The sequence below is a fragment of the Etheostoma spectabile genome, chromosome 8, assembly GCF_008692095.1.
Source record: "Etheostoma spectabile isolate EspeVRDwgs_2016 chromosome 8, UIUC_Espe_1.0, whole genome shotgun sequence".
Taxonomy (NCBI): Eukaryota; Metazoa; Chordata; class Actinopteri; order Perciformes; family Percidae; genus Etheostoma; species Etheostoma spectabile.
Genome location: NC_045740.1, coordinates 14303116 through 14323392, shown reverse-complemented (window position 1 = coordinate 14323392; position 20277 = coordinate 14303116). Strand labels below are relative to the sequence as shown.

Sequence of the window (20277 nt, the reverse complement as noted above, 5' to 3'; positions counted from 1 at the left end):
TTTATGACTTCATGACATACTATACAATGTCCTTTTATCACATAATATACTATGACTTTTTATGACATGAAAAGTCATAAAAAAGTCAGGATTGTATGTCATGAAAAGACATAAAAAGGCATTGTATAATGACACACTTTTCTATGACTTTTAATGACTTTTTTTATGAAATACTATACTTTTACTTTTTATATTTTTATGAAATACTATAACATTTTAATGACATACTATACTATACATTTTTATGACATCATATACTATGACTTTTTGTGATTTTTTTTATGATACTATACTATGACTTTTGTATGCCTTTTGTGACATAGTATACTATGATTTTTATGACTTTTTATGACTTTTGTGAGATACTATAACGTTTTTATGGCATATGAAGTCTAAAAATTCATATATGACATATGTACTATGGTATTACTTTTAATGATTTTTTTAAATAAAATACTATACTATAACCTTTTTAAATTATACTATAACCATTTATAACTTTCTGATGATAAACTATATTATGACTTTTATGAAATACAATACTATGACTTTTTTATGACATACTATACTATGACTTTTGCATGACTTTTGTGACATACTATACTATGACTTTTTTGACTTTTATGACAAACTGTTGTTATACTATATCATACTATATTGACTTTTTTATGACACACTATACTATGACTTTTAATGACTTCTATGAAATACTATCTATGACCTTTCATGATTTTTATGACATACTATACTATGACTTTTAATGACTTTATGAAATACATACTATACTTTTTATTATTTTTTATGAAATACTATGCTATAACCTTTTATGAAATACTATACTTTAACTTTTTTTTTTTACTTTTTATGACATACTATACTATGACTTTTTATGAAATACTAAACTGTCTTTTTGTCTTTTTATGACATACTAAACTATGATTTTTAAAGACATTACTATACTATGACTTTTTATGACTTTTGTGAAATACTATACTATGATTTTGTATGACGTTTTATGACTTCATGACATACTGTACTAGCTATGATTTTTTGTAAAATTAAAAATGTATAAAGTCATAGAATAGTATGTTATGAAAGTCATAAATAGGCATAGTATAAGACATACTATTCTATGACTTTTTATGACTTTTTATGGAATTATACAATGAGTTTTATACTATAACCTTTTTATGAAATACTATACAATAATTTTTATGACTTTGTGACATACTATACTTACTTTTTTATTACTTTTATGACATACTATACTATGACTTTTATGAAATCCTATTTATCATAATACATGCATACAATACTTACTTACTTTTATGACAAACTGTTATGCTATATACATACTATACTGACTTTTTTATGACTTTTTATGACACACTATACTATGACTTTTATGACTTTCTATGAAATACTATACTATGACCTTTTGCATGACTTTAATGACATACTATACTATTACTTTTTTATGACTTTTGTGACATACTATACTATTACTTTTTATAACATTTTTAAGACTTCATGACATTGTATACCATGGCTTTTCGTGACATACTATACTATGACTTTTTGTGACATGAAAAGTCATAAAAGTCATAATATAGTATATCATAAAGAGACATAAAAAGGTAAAGTATAATGACCTACTACAGCATATTATGACTTTTTATGATTTTTATGACATGCTATACTATGACATTTTATGACGTACGATACCATGAATTTTTTTTTTATGCATCCCAGTACATTAGTCTGTACTGTGGCCACACTTGGATACTGAGTATATGAACAGTATATGTAAATATGAGAAGTGGAGACACAGAGACTGCTGAAGGAAATTACCTGTAAATTGGAGCCCCACTGAGCTTTGCCCTCCAGCAGGGCGTCCAGGGCTCCACGGCTGGGCTCTCCGCTGCCCGGATCGTTCCCACTAACCACGTAGTACGCAGCTCGCACTCTCTTGAAGAATTCCTGGTCCACATTCTTGGCACTGCAGTGGTTGGGCACATAGGCCAGGTCGACGTAGACGGGTGGTCCAGGGGGGACGGCCGAGCTAGTTTTCTGAGAGTTGTTACCTTGAGGTGAGCAAAATGTAAAACCAAATTAGAGGGTAATAATGGTACTTGCACTGCAGTAGCAAAGACCAACTTTTTCATCAACTGAAAAAATTACATTCTGTTCACTAATTTATTTATACAAATCAATTATTCTGAAAAATATGACCACAATCTATCATTGCACCTTTACAGAATAAAGTCTGTGCTGCACATCCATCATTCTTATGTGCTCCTGCTTCCTTTTTGAGTTATACATGTTATGCTGTTTAAGTACATCATTGTAACTTCTGACAGCACATTTTTTAGACCACAATCTGTTGCATGTCTAAACCTTGATTTGATGAGTTGAATCAGCCCAAGAATAATTTCATGGTAAATTATGTTATGTTGCAGGATATGAAGATGTTTACATACCTGAACTGCTCTTGACACCATTGACCAAGCTTTTCCCCGGGTTAAGGATCTCGCTCCTGGAGCCTTGGGTCTCAGACATTTTGATCAGTCTGGAGCTTCTGTCTGTGTCCTTCCTCCTGAGGGAGGCTGATCGAGGTGAGGCGGAGTCCTTGGAGATCTGCTTCACTGGAGTAGATGACCTCTTCCTAACTTCCCCCTTACGTGCGGGAGAGGCAGACTTGGGTTTCCCCTTTCGGAGGCCCTTGGTGGTCTTGTGCTCCTTTTTAAGAAGTTTCTCTGTGCTGCTGTGGTCATTAAGAAGAGCTTCTGGATCTACCATGCACACATCTGGATGGGGAGGGTGGGGATGAGGGTCCTTCATCGGGGTGGGTGGAGGGTCATGAGTCTTCTGAGCGGACCTAGGTGATGAAGGATGGTGGCCACCCCCAGCTCCAGATAATTTGTCCACCGGCAGATGTTCAGCGTCTTCATCCGAGTCCAGATTTCCTTCAGCTGTTATGGATGGACACTCTTCGGTTTCTGGAGGGACGTCAGAATCGGACTGCGAAGGCAGCGACTCGCTCACTGATGTCGGAGGTGTTTCCTCTCCAGCTAACGTCACAGCCAAACCAGATGACATGGCGCCAGGTAGCTGTTGTGGCCCATGTCCAGGTTCTCCATGGCAACTTGGAGTGTGGTGGTGCCTTTGCTTGTGCGACCTCCGTTTCACAGAGTGTTGCTCCTGATCGTCCTCGTCCCCTTCCTGGGAGTGGTCACTGCGGTTGTCCTCTTTGCCCTCGCCCTCGTCGCTGGAGAGGGGATGAGGGCTCGGGTTGATGAACGATGGAGAAAGTTCTCCTTTGCGATGTTTGTATTCGCAGGAGGAGTAGCCTGGAGGGGAGGCAGAGGAGGAGGTGGCTCCGGTGTTCAAGTCAGAGGGACGATCAACCCTTACTGCTTCTTTGCTAGATGTTTCTGTGTGATAGGTATCTATTGAGGAGGTCATAGAGGTACTGTGGACACTGGCCATCCATTCCATCGCTTCCATTGCTTCCTCATCCTCCTCATCATCATCACCATAACCTGGAGGAGGGGCACTTGGGTAGTCATCAGGCCTCTGTAGAAGCTCCCAATCAGATATACTGCTCCTTCTCCTAACCTCCAATCTCTCTGGTGGCATCTCTAACAAGTTTTTCTCCTCTACTCTTTCTGCCTCTCCACTTCTACCAACATCTGCTTTTTCACACATCTTTGGATCAGCTGTTGCCTTCTTTTCGTCCGTGCTGTCTTTACACTCCTTTTCCTCAAGTTTATTTTCCCCTATTTTCTGCTTGACTTGACTAGCAGTCTCTGTCTCGTCATCTTTATTTGACACCTTTGCATCTTCCTTCAATGGTGCAATGGCTCTGTTTGTCGTTTCCTCTTTTACCTCTGGTGTTTTCCCTTTTTTCTCTTGTGCCTCCTCTGTTTTGGACACATCTGTTGTGGCACATGTGGTTTTACTGGCTCCACTATCCCTTAGGGAAGTAAGTGAGGCTGTTTGTTGAGTTGTTTCCATCACCATGTCAGGCTTAGACACACCAGTAGAAGAGGTGATGGTGGTGGTCTTTGTCTCTGTGGACTGTGTGGTACTTTGTACCCCATATGACACAGTTATTGATGAAGAACTTTCCTTTTGCTCAGCCACTTTGATTTTTTGACATTCAATACGACATGGTAGGGTGCTGTCCTCCATTTCAAGTGTAACAGGCTCCTCATCTTCTGATGACTCCTGGGAAACCTTGTCAGAGGAATCAGCCCTTTGGAGGGGAGAAACATCAAAGTGAGCCCCTGATGTGGATAAGCTGTCCGAGGCCCTTACTGCTTTGATACTTTGTAAAGATGGTGCTGCAGAGGTTGTTGTAATCTTAGTTTCTAGCATATAAAAACTATCAGTGCTTGATTTTGTTTCAGGCTTTGCAGAACCGCTTTGAACCTCAGTCTGTTTGGCAGTGGTAGACAAGACTGGTGTTAATGGTTTGGTCTCATCAAACTGGCTGGGTAAAGACACTTTAGTTGCAGGTTTTGTTGTCACCTCCATGTACTCATCTCTCTGAGACCCTCCAAAGCAGGAGCTTTTAGACTCTGTTGTGAATGAAGGCTCTTCTTTGGCTAGAGGTACTGCAGAGCTTGATATTGTTGTGAAAGTTTCAACTTTTTCTTCAAATTGTTGGTTTAAAGGGCATGAAGTTGAGGGTAAGGACGAGTAACTGTACGATGAGGAGTATGTTGAAGTAGAGTATGTTAAGGTGGTGTGTGTGCAAGGTGATGAGGCAGTTTCCTCATGTTTTGTGGTGATATCTAGGGTCTGACACTCGTCTAGACTTTCTTCTTGAAAGTCTCTTTGGCTGTAATATTTATCATCACTTAGCTTGGATAGTTGGGAGGCATCTGAGATCCCCAAGGTTTCTTTTTTATCTTCTTTCAATTCTACTTGACTCTTTTCACTGTAATAATACTCAGAATAACCTCCAGATCTATTCTGTCCAATGTCGGCATAGCTACTTCTTAGAGGAGGGGAAGGACTAGAGGTAGTCTTGGACATGGTCTCTGAACAGTCAGTTGGGAAAAAGCTTCCTGACAAGCTGCTTGTGGATGTTGGTTGAGAGGTTTCCTTTTCCAAAAAGTGTGGGGATGTAGAAACTTTGTCGTCATCTCCTTTTTTTAACTGTGGTACTTTATACGAGGTGAAATCCTCTGCCGATGACAACCTTCTCTTTGTGGTTGGTTCAGGAGACAAATGTTTTTCATCTGTGTCCTCTGCTTTTTTTGTTTCAGGAAGTTTTGGAGTATCTGATGTAGAGAAACTGCTTTCGTCCATTCTGTGAGCACTTGGGTCTGGTGAGAGAGTTATTTTACATCCATCTTCACTCCTTGTTTCTGGAAGTTGGGCTATGGCTGTATCATCTTCTTTGACTGGTTTTGTTTGAGGAGATTTTTGACTCACGTCTTGCTTGTCTGAAGTTGAGGCATCATCAGGTGTTGGTTTACAGATGGTTTCCTTTTTGAGGAAGCTTGATTCAGGCAGCTGAGACTTTTTATTTGAGTCCTCTACCTGTGCTAACGTAGCACTATCACCAGAGCTACGTCTGCACATTTCTTTTTCAGACTGTTCTCTGGCACCCTTTTCCACATCTACATCACTTAGTTCCTCCTCTTCTCCCTCGTCCTCCTCATCTTCATCTTCATCATCATCATCAACATTGAAATCTTCCCCTTCTACAAGTAACCTTTTATCTATTAGGCTCTCTTTTCCATCAGGAAAGTCTAACATTGATTTACAAGAGGCGGAGCTGCTAACTTGACTATTGTCAGATGCCAAAACATTATTGTCTATTTCATGTCCTGAAAATGTGGCAGCAGATGCAGTCCTTGAATCATTTGAAGTTTCTGCCTTCGTTAAAGGTGATGCTTGTCGAGTTAAAATGTCTTTTTCTGCAGGTGAATGCCGACCAGATGGAGATCCCTCTCTTTCATGAGCAGAGGACTCCATTTTGTCTTTGAGTGACTCAGCAGATTTTTCTTTCTCTTTTTCTGTTGTTCTCTTTTCTGTGAATTCTCCAAAAGCTACGGGAGCAGCTGAAACTTGTGTAACAGGATCGGATTGGCTACATGACGGAGAGGGTGTTTCTTGTCTTAATGATATGTCTGCTGATTGAACAGCACTGGCAGAAACTGTGCCACTTTCTCCTGTAGCCATTGTTTGAAAAGCTTCTGCTGCTGCACCATTCTTCATATCCTCTTTCTCTTTTTCTGATTTCTCAGGTTTATCCTCTTTGGGACTGAAAGAATAAGACTCAGCCGCCTGGGACATTTTGTTATCTTGAATGTCTATGGATGAACAGCTCTTGTCAACATAAGGTGTATCTGGTCTTTCTTCTCTCTCACTCTCTTCCTCTTGGCCTTTCTCTCTGTCTTCATATTTAGGTGAGGCACTTTGACTGTGGTGGCTGCTTCTTTCACTCTCTGTGAGGGAAACCGGGCTGTAGTCAACTCTACTAAAGGACAGAGGCTCTTCTTTGTACTGATCATCCAGGAGGAACATGGCTCCTCCAGCCTCTGACTGGCTTGTTCTTCTGTTATCATCAATACCAATATCAGAGGCGTGATCAAAATCTAAAGAAACCTCACTTTCTTCTCTAGAGCCCGAGTCATGATCCTTTGGAATAGGCTTTTCATACGGGTCATACTTGGATGCACAAAAGGTTTGTTCTTCGTCTATGAGCCTTTCCTTCTCCGAGGTCATTTTTGCAGTGTCTGATTTTACAACTTCAATGTGGCTGACGTCCTCGGAATCCAACATAAAATACGAACAAGGCTGTGATAAACCTGGAGAAGCCACCTCTCGCTCTCCTTCCATTTCCCTCTCTGCTTCCTTTTCTGGTTTCTCATCCAGCTTTGTCTTTTCTGTAGAACTGACGCCTGAGCTTGTCTGGGACGGTACTTTCTCTTGTTGTGGTGTTTCCTCAACACTGGACTGGCTTTCAGTACTCGAGAGTGTAGAGCTCCTGGGTTGACTGTCAGTGCTTGATACTGTTGATAACACAGGCTTTTTCTCAGTTGAGTCAGACGCTGTTTCTGCTTTAGCTGCTAGGACATCAGAAGCCATTTCTTGTTTGGGAATAGAGGTTGTCTCCTCCTTTGATGTGACAATTTCGAAGGAGGGCTCAGGCTTGGCAAGTGGTGCAGCTGTGGTTTCATCTTCACCCATTTCACGTGAAAGCCTGGATTCTTCTTTGCTAAACTCTTTGATGTCTTCATCAATAGACGGCTCCTGCATTGTAAGTATCGGTATGACCACTGTGGTCGGCGCTGATATTGTAAGTTTAGTTTCGTCACTTGTCTGTGGTTTTTGGGATGAGGGCAGACCTGCAGGCGAGACGTCATGTTCTGATTTGCTCGGCTTCACTGCCAAAGGTCTGGAGCCTGCTCCTCCCATACAAATGTCCTCCTCATCTTCATCTTCTCTGTCTTCATCGGAGGACTGCACCACAAATGCAGGTTTGTAATCGGACTTGGATGCCATTGCTGCAGCTCCTAATCCTGTCTGTGCAGGTTGTTTAATTGCTTTGTCCTGGTCTTTCTCTTGCAACTCCTCTCGCTCCCATTTCTCCTCCTTGGTTTGGTCTGCATCAGAGGACTCTTTCTCACTTATCTCATCTGTCTTCTTGTCAGCAACATCCTTTTTTTGAATCATCTTTTCATCCTCTTCTGCTCTTGTCTTGTCATCTTTTGTGTCATCAGTCTCATAGGTGTATTCTTTTTCTTGTTCCTTTTCCATTTTCTGTTCTTTGCTCAGTTCAGCAACATGTGTGTCGTCTTTTTCTTTATCCATCTTTTCGTCTTGAATAATAACAGTTGCATCTTTGTCTTGCTCTTTTTTCTCCTCCTGGATGTGGCTGGTTGACACACAAATGTCATCTTTCAGTGGTTTGAGGTCTTCACTTGATGTGGTGACAGAATTATCTTGCTGTATTTCTACTGATGTAGCGCTGAAAGTTTCCGTCTCTTTCTGAGTTCCAGTAAGCTTATCAGAGGTTTCTTCATGTATATGCTTGTCCCTTACATCACAAATATCTTCCTTTTTAGTCTTCTCCTCTTCCAAGGTCTGAGACACTGGGAGATCTATCTCTTTTATATCATCCTTCTTGGATTCAGACTCAAAAGGATAATCATCTTTCCCTTTTTTCTCATCTTTGGCACTGAATGTTGGAGTGTCTGTCTCCTGTTTAATGGATTCAGCTTCACGACTGCTCTCTTTAACTTCATCGACAATGGTTTCAACTTTAGATGACTCCTCCTCTTTCTTGAGCTGCTCAACACTGGAGTCTGTTTCTTTCTCCTTTATTGATATACATTTTTCAGTTTCTTTACTCTTAATTTCCTCCAGAATTGGTTTGTGATCAAAGATATCAGACTTCTCTACAGAAATGTCACCTATTTCCACCTCTTTGTCACCCATCATGGTTTTGACAGAAGTACTATCCATCTGCTCTTTAATGGAGACAAAATCAGAACTCTTTTCTTTCTCTTTTTCCATTTCTTCCTCTTTTACTTTAATTTCTTTATCACAAAAGTCATATTTTTGGATTTCTTTTGCCTCCTCTTTTAATTTTACATCAGATGTAACATCTTTTGACTCTACCTTAATTTCCTCATCTGCAGGGGTTTTCACACCAGCAGCGTCTTTGGTTTCCTCCTCGGTAGGTTTGATACCTGAAATATCATCCTTAAGTAATACTGTATCTTTTTCTTCCTTGATAGCAACACTATGATCTTGAATTGACACTTCTTCAGTGAAAGTTTCCTCTGCTTTCTTTGTTTTTTCCTCTATCGCTGATTTGACAGCACAAATATTGTCACTTATTTCTTTCACCTTTTCATCTTGCGTGGTGGGTTTAGCAACAAATTTGTCCTTGGATGTTTTGACAGCAGAAATACCTTCACTCATCAATACATCCTCTTCCTCCATTTTGGCGGGTTGAACAGGAGAAGTGATATCTTTAATTGTTTCTTCACCCTTTTTGTCCTCCATGACAGGTTTGACGTCTCCCTTAAATGTTTCTTTTGCTTCTACCTTGGCAGTATCATCTTTATTTTCCTCTTGTTCTTTTTCTTCTCCAAGTGTTGGTTTAACAGCAGAAGTATCTTCCCTACTTGGCAGTTTATCTTTTTCCTCCGCCTTGATAAGTTTTATAGCAGAAGTATCATCTTGTATAGTAGGTATGAAGATGTGAGCATCATCTTTGCTTGTTTTCATATCTTTATCCTGCTCCTTGGAAAGTTTGGTGTCAGAACTGTCATCTGTACTCATCTCTTGCTCTTTCTCTGTGGTTTGCTTGGCAGCAGGACTTTCATCTTTATTCACTGTTGCGTCCTTTTCCTCCACTGTGGTGAGGCTGATGGGTGAGATAATATCTTTACAAATCTCTTGCCCCTGTTCTTCTTTCGTGGTAACAGCAGACGTATCAGCCTTGCTAATAATTTCTTCTTCTTTGGTGAGTTTAGCAACAGTGATGTCACCAATGTCTTTCTCCTTTTCCATCTGCTCCTCTGTAAAGGGCTTGGTATCTAAATCATCTATCTTTTCCATCTCTTTTTCCTCTTTCTTATCCTCAATCACTTTGATATCAAATATTTCTGTCTCCTTTTTTTTCTCATCTTTAACAGGCTCATTAATGGGCAAATCATCTTTTTCCTCTTTCTCCATCTCGTCTGTAACAGACTTGATATCTGTGGCATGGCCCTTTTCAATCTCTTTTTCTCCAGTCTGCATAGAGCTAATATAAAACATATCACCCTTATCTGTCTGCTTCTTTTCCTCCTCTTTCAAAATCTCACCATCAGACACATCATTGCTCTTAAACTTAGTTTCCGTCACCTCACCTTTGGTTTTAAGGTCAAAATCATCATCTTTCTGCTTCTGCTCATCTTTGATTTGTTTGACTTCAGAAGCAACAATTTCAATTTCTGCTTCTTTAGTTTTTACTTTAGGAGTGTGTTCTTTTTCAGGTTCATCTGTAATGGCTCTATCAACAGTGATAACATCCTTTACAATTTGCTCTTCTTTTATGGGTTTTATTTCAGAAGTATCATCCTTTACTACTGTTTTCTCAGCCGTGATGGACGTGACGGCAGAAACATCTTCCTGGATGACAGATTTCTGTTTTTGCTCATCCTTGATTTGTATGACATCGTGAATGTCGTCCTTTACTTTTTCCTGTTCCGTCTCGACGGTTTTAACTGCAGATTTATCATCATGATCATCGTCATCATCTTTCTTTTTATCATCCTCATCATCAACATCATCCAGGAAATGACTGTCCCTGTCTGGAAATTTACCTGGAGCAGGCAGTTTAGGATCTTTCTCTTTGAGCTTGTTGTCAACCTCTTCATCACTTTGTCCAGATGAGATGTGGGACTCCCTCACTGACACAGGTGGATGAACTTCTGTTAAAGACGCAACAGGGATCGTTTCTGCCTGTTTGCCTTCATCTTTTGGTACTGATGAAGTGTCTTTTTCGGACTCCTTTAAGGCTGGAACCATTTTTATGTCCTTCTCAAAGGATTCCTCCAAAGATGATGAAACTTCTACTTCATGCTGATCTGCTTTCTGTTTTTCAGCATCTTTTTGTGTTTCTGTTTTTGCTTTGTCTTTCTTTTCAGTGTTGTCTTCAGTTGCTGTGACGACATCAAGGAGCCCCTCTTGCTTTTCCAGTTCCATTTCAGGGAAGACCTTTGTCTTGTCTTCCACTGGTGACTGACGAAGAGGAGAGTGAGCTGCACTCGGTGGTCCAGACTGTGGAGGGGAGGCCATTTTCACAGTGACATCATCCGGACTGAAGCAGCGCTCTTCGCTCTCTGAAGTAACTGAGTCTGATCCAAAAGGTCTAGTAGGCACAACAGATGAAATATCTTTAGGTGCAACAGCATCTTTATTTTCCTCTTCAACTGGTAGGTGGACTGGTTTGGTGGCTTGAATAGAAACCGGAGACACTGAGCCAGCAAGCTTTTCAAGATCTGTCTCTTTACCCTGTAATAAATGGGATGAAGCGTAGCCCTCTTGAAGTTTTTCAAGTGAAATGTCAACATTAGGAGTTTGGTCGTCTTCCTCCTCCTCTTCTTCCTCCTCTTCCTCACAAGCTTCATGAGCTTTTGCCGGCGTCTTGGCTTCTGCAACAGGAAGCTGTAAGTCATCAGATGGAGACTTGGATTGTTTGTCTTCTTCCAAAGAAGGTGGTGAAAGAGTTCCTGCCGAGAGTGGCTGCTCTTTGCCTGGGGTGGCGTCAGGTGGGGTGGACAGGGTAACAGGGCTTTTGGGTGGTTCCTCAGCTGGAGGTGCTGTGCCGGACGTCACAGATTGGTCTTCAGCGATAGAAGTAGGGAAGGAGGAAACTTTATCATACTCTGTGATGGACGTTGCAGAGGACACATGCTCCTCTTCTGCCAGAGGAGCGGTAATGATGTTCGTGAACACTGACACCGGCTCCTGCACGCCTGGGATGAAACCTTTCTCGTTCATAGCTTGCATCTCCATCATGCCGTGAATGTTTACAAATGATTCGGTCTGATCTGGAACAGAGATGTCATAGGCACCTACGTCGTACTGAAGGTGTGGTATCCTCTCCTCTGCCTCCTCATGAATCTCCTCGTCAGATATGGTCTGCTCCGTCTCAGAGTAGCCGGGCATGGTCTCGTCTTGGATGTAGGAGATGGGTTCGGCTGCAGCGGCTCCTTGAACTACTGAGGTTATGGGAGCCGTGGCCCCGCCAACATGTGAGAGGTAGCCCTCCTCCTCTTCCTCTTCCTCTTCCTCTTCAGCTGCAGTCAGAATTTCAGTGTTTTTTCTTTCAGTGACCATTTCTTCTTCAACTACATCTTCAGGTTTGATCTCTTCATCTGCTATTACATCTAAATCTTCCACCTCCTCCAGTTCGGCTTTCTCCACCACCTCATCATCATCTTCCGCGGATGGAATCATTTGTAGATCTTCTTCTGTCACAACCTTAGTAAAGAAATTTTCTGATTTCTCCATTTCTTCTAACTCGTGTTTCCTGTCAAGCCCATCATCCTTCCATTTTGCTTCATCTTCCTCTTCACCTATTCCCATATCTTCTTCTTCCTCTTCTTCTGTTTTCTTTACAGCAGCTGGGGCCTCCTCTTCCTCATCTTCTTCATCCTCATCCTGAGTTGCGGCTCCTTCATCCTCAAACTTTTGAGCCTCTTCCATTTCTCTCTCTTGTGTCAAGTCCTTGTCTTTGTCTTCAACTTCAACTTTCGCTTCTGGGGCTGATGCCTTCATTTCCGGAGACTTTGTGCCAGGTGAAATTTCCAATATCGTTTCTTGTGCTTCCTGCTTCTCTTGGGTAGGGCTTTGTGCTCTCGGCTCAAAACTGTCTGGAGGCTCTGCTGATGCAGCTACAACTTCAGCTTTTTTCATATCCACAAATTCCTTGGTGAGGGCTTCGGGGGTTGAGGGAACAGACGTGACCTCAACAGCTCCATTCTCTATTGGTTCAGGTTGAATAGCTTCAGGTTTTGGCTCTTCTGGCTTCGGCTCAGCAGGCAAAGCCTTTGCTGTTTTGATTTTTCCAGCCTTTGCTTTACTTGACACTTTAGCTTTGTGTAAAGTCTTTCTGACTTCTGGTGTAAACGGTTTCAGGTCAGGCTTTGTAATTTTTCTCAGCTCTGGTTTGGATGTGTCCTTCTTTTTGTCATCTTTGGACTTAACATCTTTCTTTTCATCTTTTTTAGTGAAGTCATCTTTCTTTACTTTCTTGATCTCTTTCTTTTCCTTGTCCTTTTTCTCATCCATTTTCGACACCCTTTCCTTAGGGTGCTTTTTTAAGGATTTGTCTTTTAGGAGCTTTTTCTTTTCTGGCACATCCGCTTTAGATTTTACAGTTTTGGTAGGCTTTTTCTCCTCTTTTTTCTCCAATATATTTTCCTTGACAGAGTCGCTCTTTGCTTCTGTGGCGGCTGACACATCATCTTGTCCTTCAGTTTCTTTCTTTGAAGCCTTTGCAGTGGTCTTCGGGGACGACTTGAGACTTTCTTTGCTGTCTGTTCTTTGTTTTAACTTGGTTTGTTTTATAACAGAGGGAGGTGCTCCGGAGGCAATGTCCTTTTGTGTGGCTACAGGATAGCGCAAGAAGTCAAGGTGCTTTAATTTTTCCAGCCCTTCTAGGATCTTGTTTTGTGGTGCATTCCCAGGGAACAGCACTCTGATTATCTTTTCTGCAGGGTTGGCAGGCAGCCAGACGACTAAGGCTGTAACCGATGTCAGGTAGGGCACAGATATTTCTCCCTCTTTCCCGTTGGGCAGCACAATACCGGTTTTGGCCTTGCTGTTCCCAGCCCACTTCTGCATTAAAAACTGCATCTCTTTACTGTCTTTGACAGGGTTGAGAATATACATGTCTAACCTGCCCACTCCCATCTTGTGGAACAGAGTAATGGGCTCAATGGTGTTGCTCACCACTCGAAAGACAGGCTCCGGTTTGATTCCTAGTTTGTTCAGGTACTGCAAAGTCAAGGAGGCCTCTTCGATGCTGCGTTTTACTTTAAGATTAGATTCTGGCATACGGAGCTTCTCTGGCACGTTAAAGAATACCACACCTAGTTCAGGAGAGATCAAGTTCTTCATCCAGTCGCTATAGTTGGTGGAGCCTTGAGACTGCTCCTCCTCCTGTTCTGCTATCTTTCTCTGAAGCAGCCCATTGATACCTGGGAGATTGTCAGCGCCAATGTGTGTGAGTAGAATCGAGTCAATGCGGTCCAAGTGACGGACCAGCTTCCAAAAGCATGATTTTCGTTCAGAGCCTCCATCCACTAAGATGTTGAAGCCATTCACAGCAAAGAGCGCAGAGTCTCCTCGTCCACCAGGAAAGATGTAGCAACATGGCTTGGACAGTTTTAGGAAGCCACCGGATGTGGGTTGCTCCAAGAGGTCAAAAGGTGAAGGGACGTCGACCGTCTCAGAGATGTACTCTGTGAACTCAGTGACGCCCTCCATCTTGGGAAGGACAGACTCAGGGTTTAGTTTGTATTCCAGAAACTCCCGCAGGGTCTGCTGCTGTCCCAGGGAGCTCCAGCCCACCTCCCCGCGGCAGGACACAGTAAGTGTAGCCTGCTGCTTGGGGACTGTTGTGCCCAGTAATTCACTGACCTGCAGGAGGAACACACCCAGACACATCTATCACTGATAAATGCAGACCTGTGTGTATAAAGACGTGAAAGAAATAGAAAGAAATTAAATTGTCAAGACAATCTGTGTCAAGGGTATGTTTTAATATGTACATTTTTAGAACAAAATCAATTTAACTGGAAGGTGAGAAATTTGATGCCTGAAAACTCCCCTTTGCTGCCAATGTTTGTATAAAAACCTAATTTCTGCAAACATTGAGTTCTCTGTGGATTTCTGGCCACATTAGTTTTTTTTGTCTACAGCGCCAATAAATACACTCCTGTATCAAAGCATGTACAGTACCTTTCCGTTCATATTCAACCATTTTAAAACACTGAAAAGCGTTCATGAATGTACGGTTTACATTTTTCATTGGATTGCTGCTAATTGTTAGTCGACAGTAGATGTGACTCACCCCAGGATCAGCAAATACACGTGTAAAGGTCTTGTAGGTGAAAACCCCAGTTTGAAGAAGAAGGCCACCGTGATCTGAGCTTTGTCCACTCAAAACCAGAAGCTTGTGTCCTGCTGAGTCTGTGACGAGAGACTGGATCTGGGACACACACACACACACACACACACACAGACAGAGGACAGTTAAAGGTGAGACAACATTGCCAAGATGGAAAGAGAAATGCCTGTGTTACTCACAAAATATGCACTATAATTATCTAAGTGTCAAGGTTAATAAGATTTGTGTATTAGTTCTCTTAAAAAAACTGAAAAATCTAACTTTATTAATCTTTATCTTTCTTTATTATTATATATACTTAGCAGATGTGAAAGAGATGATGTGCTGGGTATCTACTCACAATACTTCTTTTGACCTAACTAATATGTTTGTACTAACTAATAGCACCTACTGTATAGTTGAAAAGTACCAAAAGCCGCAATTGCATACCTGGCCAGATTTATAAACTTGTTTTCTTTGATAAGATAGATCCTGAGTAAAATCATATTTTTGCCTATTTAAGACTGTATTTATCCTGGCAAAGGAATATTAACGCATACTCTAAAGCAAGCCATACACATTATTTTTGGCTGGGCCCATATAAGTTTGTCACAGTTATGCTGTGTACTATATTCATGTATACAGTATGCTGTTGATAAGTGCAAACAAAATCCAATACAGAAATGGTAATGATACTCTATAAACCGTGTATCTATTACATCCTTCGTCCACAAGACAACTTTTATTTTTTAACTGTAAAATGTTCAGTCCACATACATACTTCTCAAAATTATTAATGTTTATGTTAAAAAAAAATTGTTTGGTTAATAGACTGTTTTGGTATCATTAGCAAAATGATCATATTCGCAATGGTATTCGACAGCTTCAAACAATGCCCAGGCTTACAAAGAATAGATGCGCAAATGTTCAAGGCAGAAAGAGAGAACCCTTTTTTTTTTAAATATGCCACACCATTTTAATGTAAGTGTACATGCAATCAGCAAGGTAGTGTACCTCAGAATATGTTGACATTACCTCTGATACAACGGTTTCTCCTGAAGGGTTGACGAGGACTACAGTCTCTAGGACATCACTTCTGTGGTGTAGAGTTCTTTGTCCTGAAGGAGAAGATGGAAACCATTATGTTGTTGAATAAAGCATTTAAGCCTAAGATTCCCGACTGTTCTGAAGACATCCAGCTGGACGACGTCCAGACCCGATAAGAAAAACCTCTCAGTTAGGGAGATTTACTGTACTGCGTGTTGAATCGTATGTGGAACAACCACTGGTTGGCACTTGTGTATCAACGCAAGAACAAACGTTTTTAATAGAAAATAGGTCACTGATGTCTGTTGGGTGAAGATTAAAATACTTTCAAAATCTATGAGGACAACACACACTCATGAAGTCCAATTTTGTGTAAGGTATTAAACCTGATTTTATGTTTTTCTAGACCCAGACAGAAACATATGCCACTTGAAATTTAGTCCTGGTTGAAAAGGAGTCTGATTTAAAAATGGCAATACAAAAACAAAAATGATTATGGGATTAAAAACACTAATGCATGGAAATCCACACACAAAAACAAAGAAAATATAACAAAATCGTTACAGTACGTTTCCCGAACATCCTGATGCATATTCATCACAATTATACATCCGCAGTACTTAATTCCACTCAGTGGTTAAGCTTTTTTAATTCCCCTTTGTTTTAGCACAGATGCAGGCGCTTATATTAGAAAGGTCTAATAATAGAGAGATCTCAGTGACTACACCATCCACCGGGATCTTCAGTGCATCCCCTGAGCTTAGGGTGCTTTGCCATCTTTTAAGGATCTGCTCTGTCAACATGTGTGATCCTTAAAAAAACGCTAAACTGGGCGCTTAGGTAGCTCACCTGGTAGAGCAGGCGCCCATGTGTAGAGGTTTACTCCTTGACACAGCGGCCACAGGTTTGACTCTGCCCTGCAGCCCTTTTCTGCATGTCATTCCCCTTCTCTCTCCCCTTTCATATTTAAATAAAAGCCTAAAATGCCCAAAAATAATCTCAAAAAAAGAAAAGAAAACTATACTTTTAGTAAATCATTCTCAGCTTTAGTTACTGTGATGTAAAAAGGATTGAGTCATTATGAAATGATGAAGTATGATTGTCAACAGTTAAGATGAACAAGAGTTTGAATGCAATTGATAAGAAAAGTAATTTCATACATTTGAAAGGCAAGTATTCTACAACTTCTATATCAAGAAGGAAAGCAGCAAAGCATTAAAAGTCTCGACCATCTGTGAGTCAGACCAGGAAGCACTCAATAAGTAGCTGTAATATTACAGATGATAATCAGACATGTTATCTGCTTTCAGCTCGTGATTGTATTTTATGCTTTTATATTCGTCATTGAACTAAATGGCATTAACATTATAACATTCATGAAAAAACATGAGCTAAATTGAATCGTTTTATATTCAACTTCATTTACCTCTTATCTAGCAAAAAGCTATCTGTGACATTTTCATATGAGCAAACGGCAGGAGGTTTTTCTCCTCTCTCTAAATTCAGATCCTGAAAATGTTTAGTTGGCTGTTCTAGTGGCTCTTTTTTGGCAACTCATCCGGCCTTTAGCAAAAGTTGCATTTCAACAACAGTGGTTTAAAGTGAATAAATACAAATTTAAAGAAAAAGCTAATTGATATATTAATCTTAAGCTTATTATTATTTTATTGTACCTGTCTTTTCTCAGGTCTACTCAGAAAAGCTAAAGCTTGTTCAAAATGCAGTTGCCAAACTTTTAACTGAAAAAAGCGGGATTTGAGCCCCGGCCCATGCTGGCTGCTCTGTGAGGCTGTATTTAGGCACATTGGAGCTTTAAGCTAAATGGTAACATCACCATGCTACCATGCTACTGTTTAGCAGGTATACGGTATATGATAACGCTTACTCATTCATCAAAATATTTGGCGTTAACACTAAACACAAAGTACAGCTGAGGCTGATAAAAAAAAATCTGAAAATGAATCTGAAAATTATATTTCTGATATACTGTTGCCATTGAGCCTTTAAGAACAGTTGATCTGATGTCAGTCCGCTGACAGTTGATGATGTCAACCCCAATACGTTAAGCAATGCGAATTACATTTTTTGTTAAAATTTAAATTGCCTCGTCTTTGATTTGCTTTTTATTCACTCATACTACTGCTTTTAACTTTGTAGTTACTTTCTAAATAGTTCTTATCTTATCCTGTTTAATTTCTTCCCTGCAACCTGTGAAGGACCTCGAACTGCCATTGTGTATGACAGGTGCTACACTATACAAATAAAATGCCTTTGGCTTGTGGGTTGGAGCAGTAGTAACAACGGCTGTATAGACCATGAGAAGAGTGCCACAGTAAATCAGAAAAAGAAGGTCTGAGATAACACTACTGCTACAGGAAAAAAAACAAAAACCTGCTTGATTGTGAACCTTGATTTGAAATGACTAAGGAGAGAAAGTAAAATTTGATCAAAATGATTAGAATAAAGTAAAATATCCATCCGCATAATTCACAGCCGCCATATTCTGTTGTTTTTCCTCACCACTGTCGCACCAAATGCATGCTCTTGGAGGAACTGTCGGGTCTCTGTAAATCCTAGAGTGTGGTCTAGACGTACTCTATCTGTAAAGTGTATGTCTGTTATGATTTGACACATGACACTTGGGCCACGCAACCTCAATTTCTTTAACAATGATCTGAATGATGAATGTTATAAGTAAAACTGAATTGAAATTGAAATGAATTATTAAAAAAAAAAAACATTCAGAAAGCATCACTGAAGCAAACTAGAGGATGTGGCTCCCTCTGTTGATGTTACCATAGCAACACACTAATAGCCATATGTTTTTCCCCCGCAGACACACTACAGTTACAATCGTTTATGTGAGATAGAAAACAAAGATTTTTTTTGCTGACCCAGGCATGGAGCAGGCAAGGATGTTGATGGACAGAGAACGATGATACCCGTCACTGATCAAATAGAAAGAAACTTGCTGGTGCAGCAATCAGGAGGAGATTGAACACTTCAGCAGATCTGCCCACAGACATGTCCGGTTTCACAGCACGATGACTAAGCTGCGAGGGTGAGTGATGAATTGCAATTTCTTTTAGATTTGATACTTCTAACGCTGACAAGACCAACACACACCAACTGAGGCAACCTCGTCGATACAGACATTAGAGACGGCAGCTTTAAGGTATTCATTCGTACATCCACTTTCAGAAGAAAGAATCCCAGGGAGACAGAGCGTCCCTTTGACCTCCTGATGTGCTTTCCATGGGGGAATTGAAGTGGGCAAAGTGACTGCATTAGCTGCCGTTGATGGCTGCCCTACAGGGTGACGGCTCGCTGACACTGCGCACTGGTACAACGTGATACTAATACAACAAAGAGACTCTAAGTCAGTCTAAAATGCTGCTGTTCCCCCTCTGGGAAGCTGAGAGGACTGTCACGCCCACTGCCTACTGGAGCTCTCTCAGATCAGCTTCATTTTCACTGGGACAAAAAAAATAAAGCTGAGACTGATGGTACAAGGTTTCGCCCTACCAGAAATGACATTTAATCTTAACATTAATTAGTTAGTGTGACATGATCCACAACCTCCTTGGAGGCGTATCTGCTTTGACCTGCGCTTCTAATAAAGACCTACTTATTGCTGCTGCAGAGACAGACCGGTGTCTCTGAGAGTGTTGAGTCTGTAGGCCTACTGAGAGACAACAGGACGTGTAAATAAGAAGTCAACAGAGGATTTTAGATGGTTGTTTGCAAGCTAAAGTAAAGGGTTTGTCATTCCTACTATACTGAAAAGCAGAAATTAAATGTTAATATTGTGATTTTTTTTTCATCAGTTGTAGTTTTTCTGGAGGACTATGTTACATACTATTAAAAAAGAGCATTCATTGTCAGATGTGGTGTGTTGTTTTATCACAGCCTGTATTTGTGTCAATTACTGCAACATTACCCTATACATACATTGTGTCATTGTGTGTTTAATTGATTTATGCAGTGAAACAATCTGTTAAGAATCATTTAGTTGTTGTAGTACATGACTTTGTGAAATGACAATACATCATACTTGAAGCACTAAATCTCCACCAACTCCTGAGGGAAATGTGTCGCTCTTAAGCTGCTAACTGCTCCACAAAGTTCACCAGCTAGTCTCTAACTTTGTCTGATTGTCATTTGGTGGTGGGCAGATGGCATACGGTGGGTTTATCAGAGATTTGTTGCTAAAAACAGCTGCCTGCTGCAGCTGGAAATTTGGAGCTGGAGTTTGATGATGGTGAGAATTAACCAAAATAGCATTTGTAGGCTGTAAAACCAAAACAAGACGCTAAAACGCTGCGTAGAGCGCAAGGGAACAGAGGGACCCCTTACACAATACACTTAATAATTCAAAATACTTCTTAACACATACAGCTGGAATGAATCCATGGTATCTACATTTTCCCTTTAAATGTCTTCTTAACCCTTGTGTTGACTTCCCGTTAACCATGAACTTGTCCTTCCAGGTCAAAATTGAAAAAATTAACATGGTTTTTGTGCTTTTCCCATGTTTTTGTCACTTTTTCCATGGTTTTGGCGCTTTTTCTAAAACCTGAGCTGGTTTAATTATA

At 40.5% G+C, this 20277-nt stretch overlaps 1 protein-coding gene across 2 annotated transcripts in view; it reads right to left on the bottom strand.

Moving 5' to 3' along the window:
• map1ab (microtubule-associated protein 1Ab) overlaps nucleotides 1-20277 on the bottom strand; it is an 87447-nt gene that overhangs the window by 7750 nt on the left and 59420 nt on the right. For both annotated transcript variants that reach the window (XM_032522548.1, XM_032522549.1), the window contains 4 exons: nucleotides 15671-15753; nucleotides 14600-14737; nucleotides 2481-14166; nucleotides 1852-2084 (listed from right to left, as the gene is read on the bottom strand). In XM_032522548.1, the coding sequence (XP_032378439.1) occupies nucleotides 1852-2084; nucleotides 2481-14166; nucleotides 14600-14737; nucleotides 15671-15753 (12140 nt within the window). The remainder of the gene's footprint in view (nucleotides 1-1851; nucleotides 2085-2480; nucleotides 14167-14599; nucleotides 14738-15670; nucleotides 15754-20277) is intronic.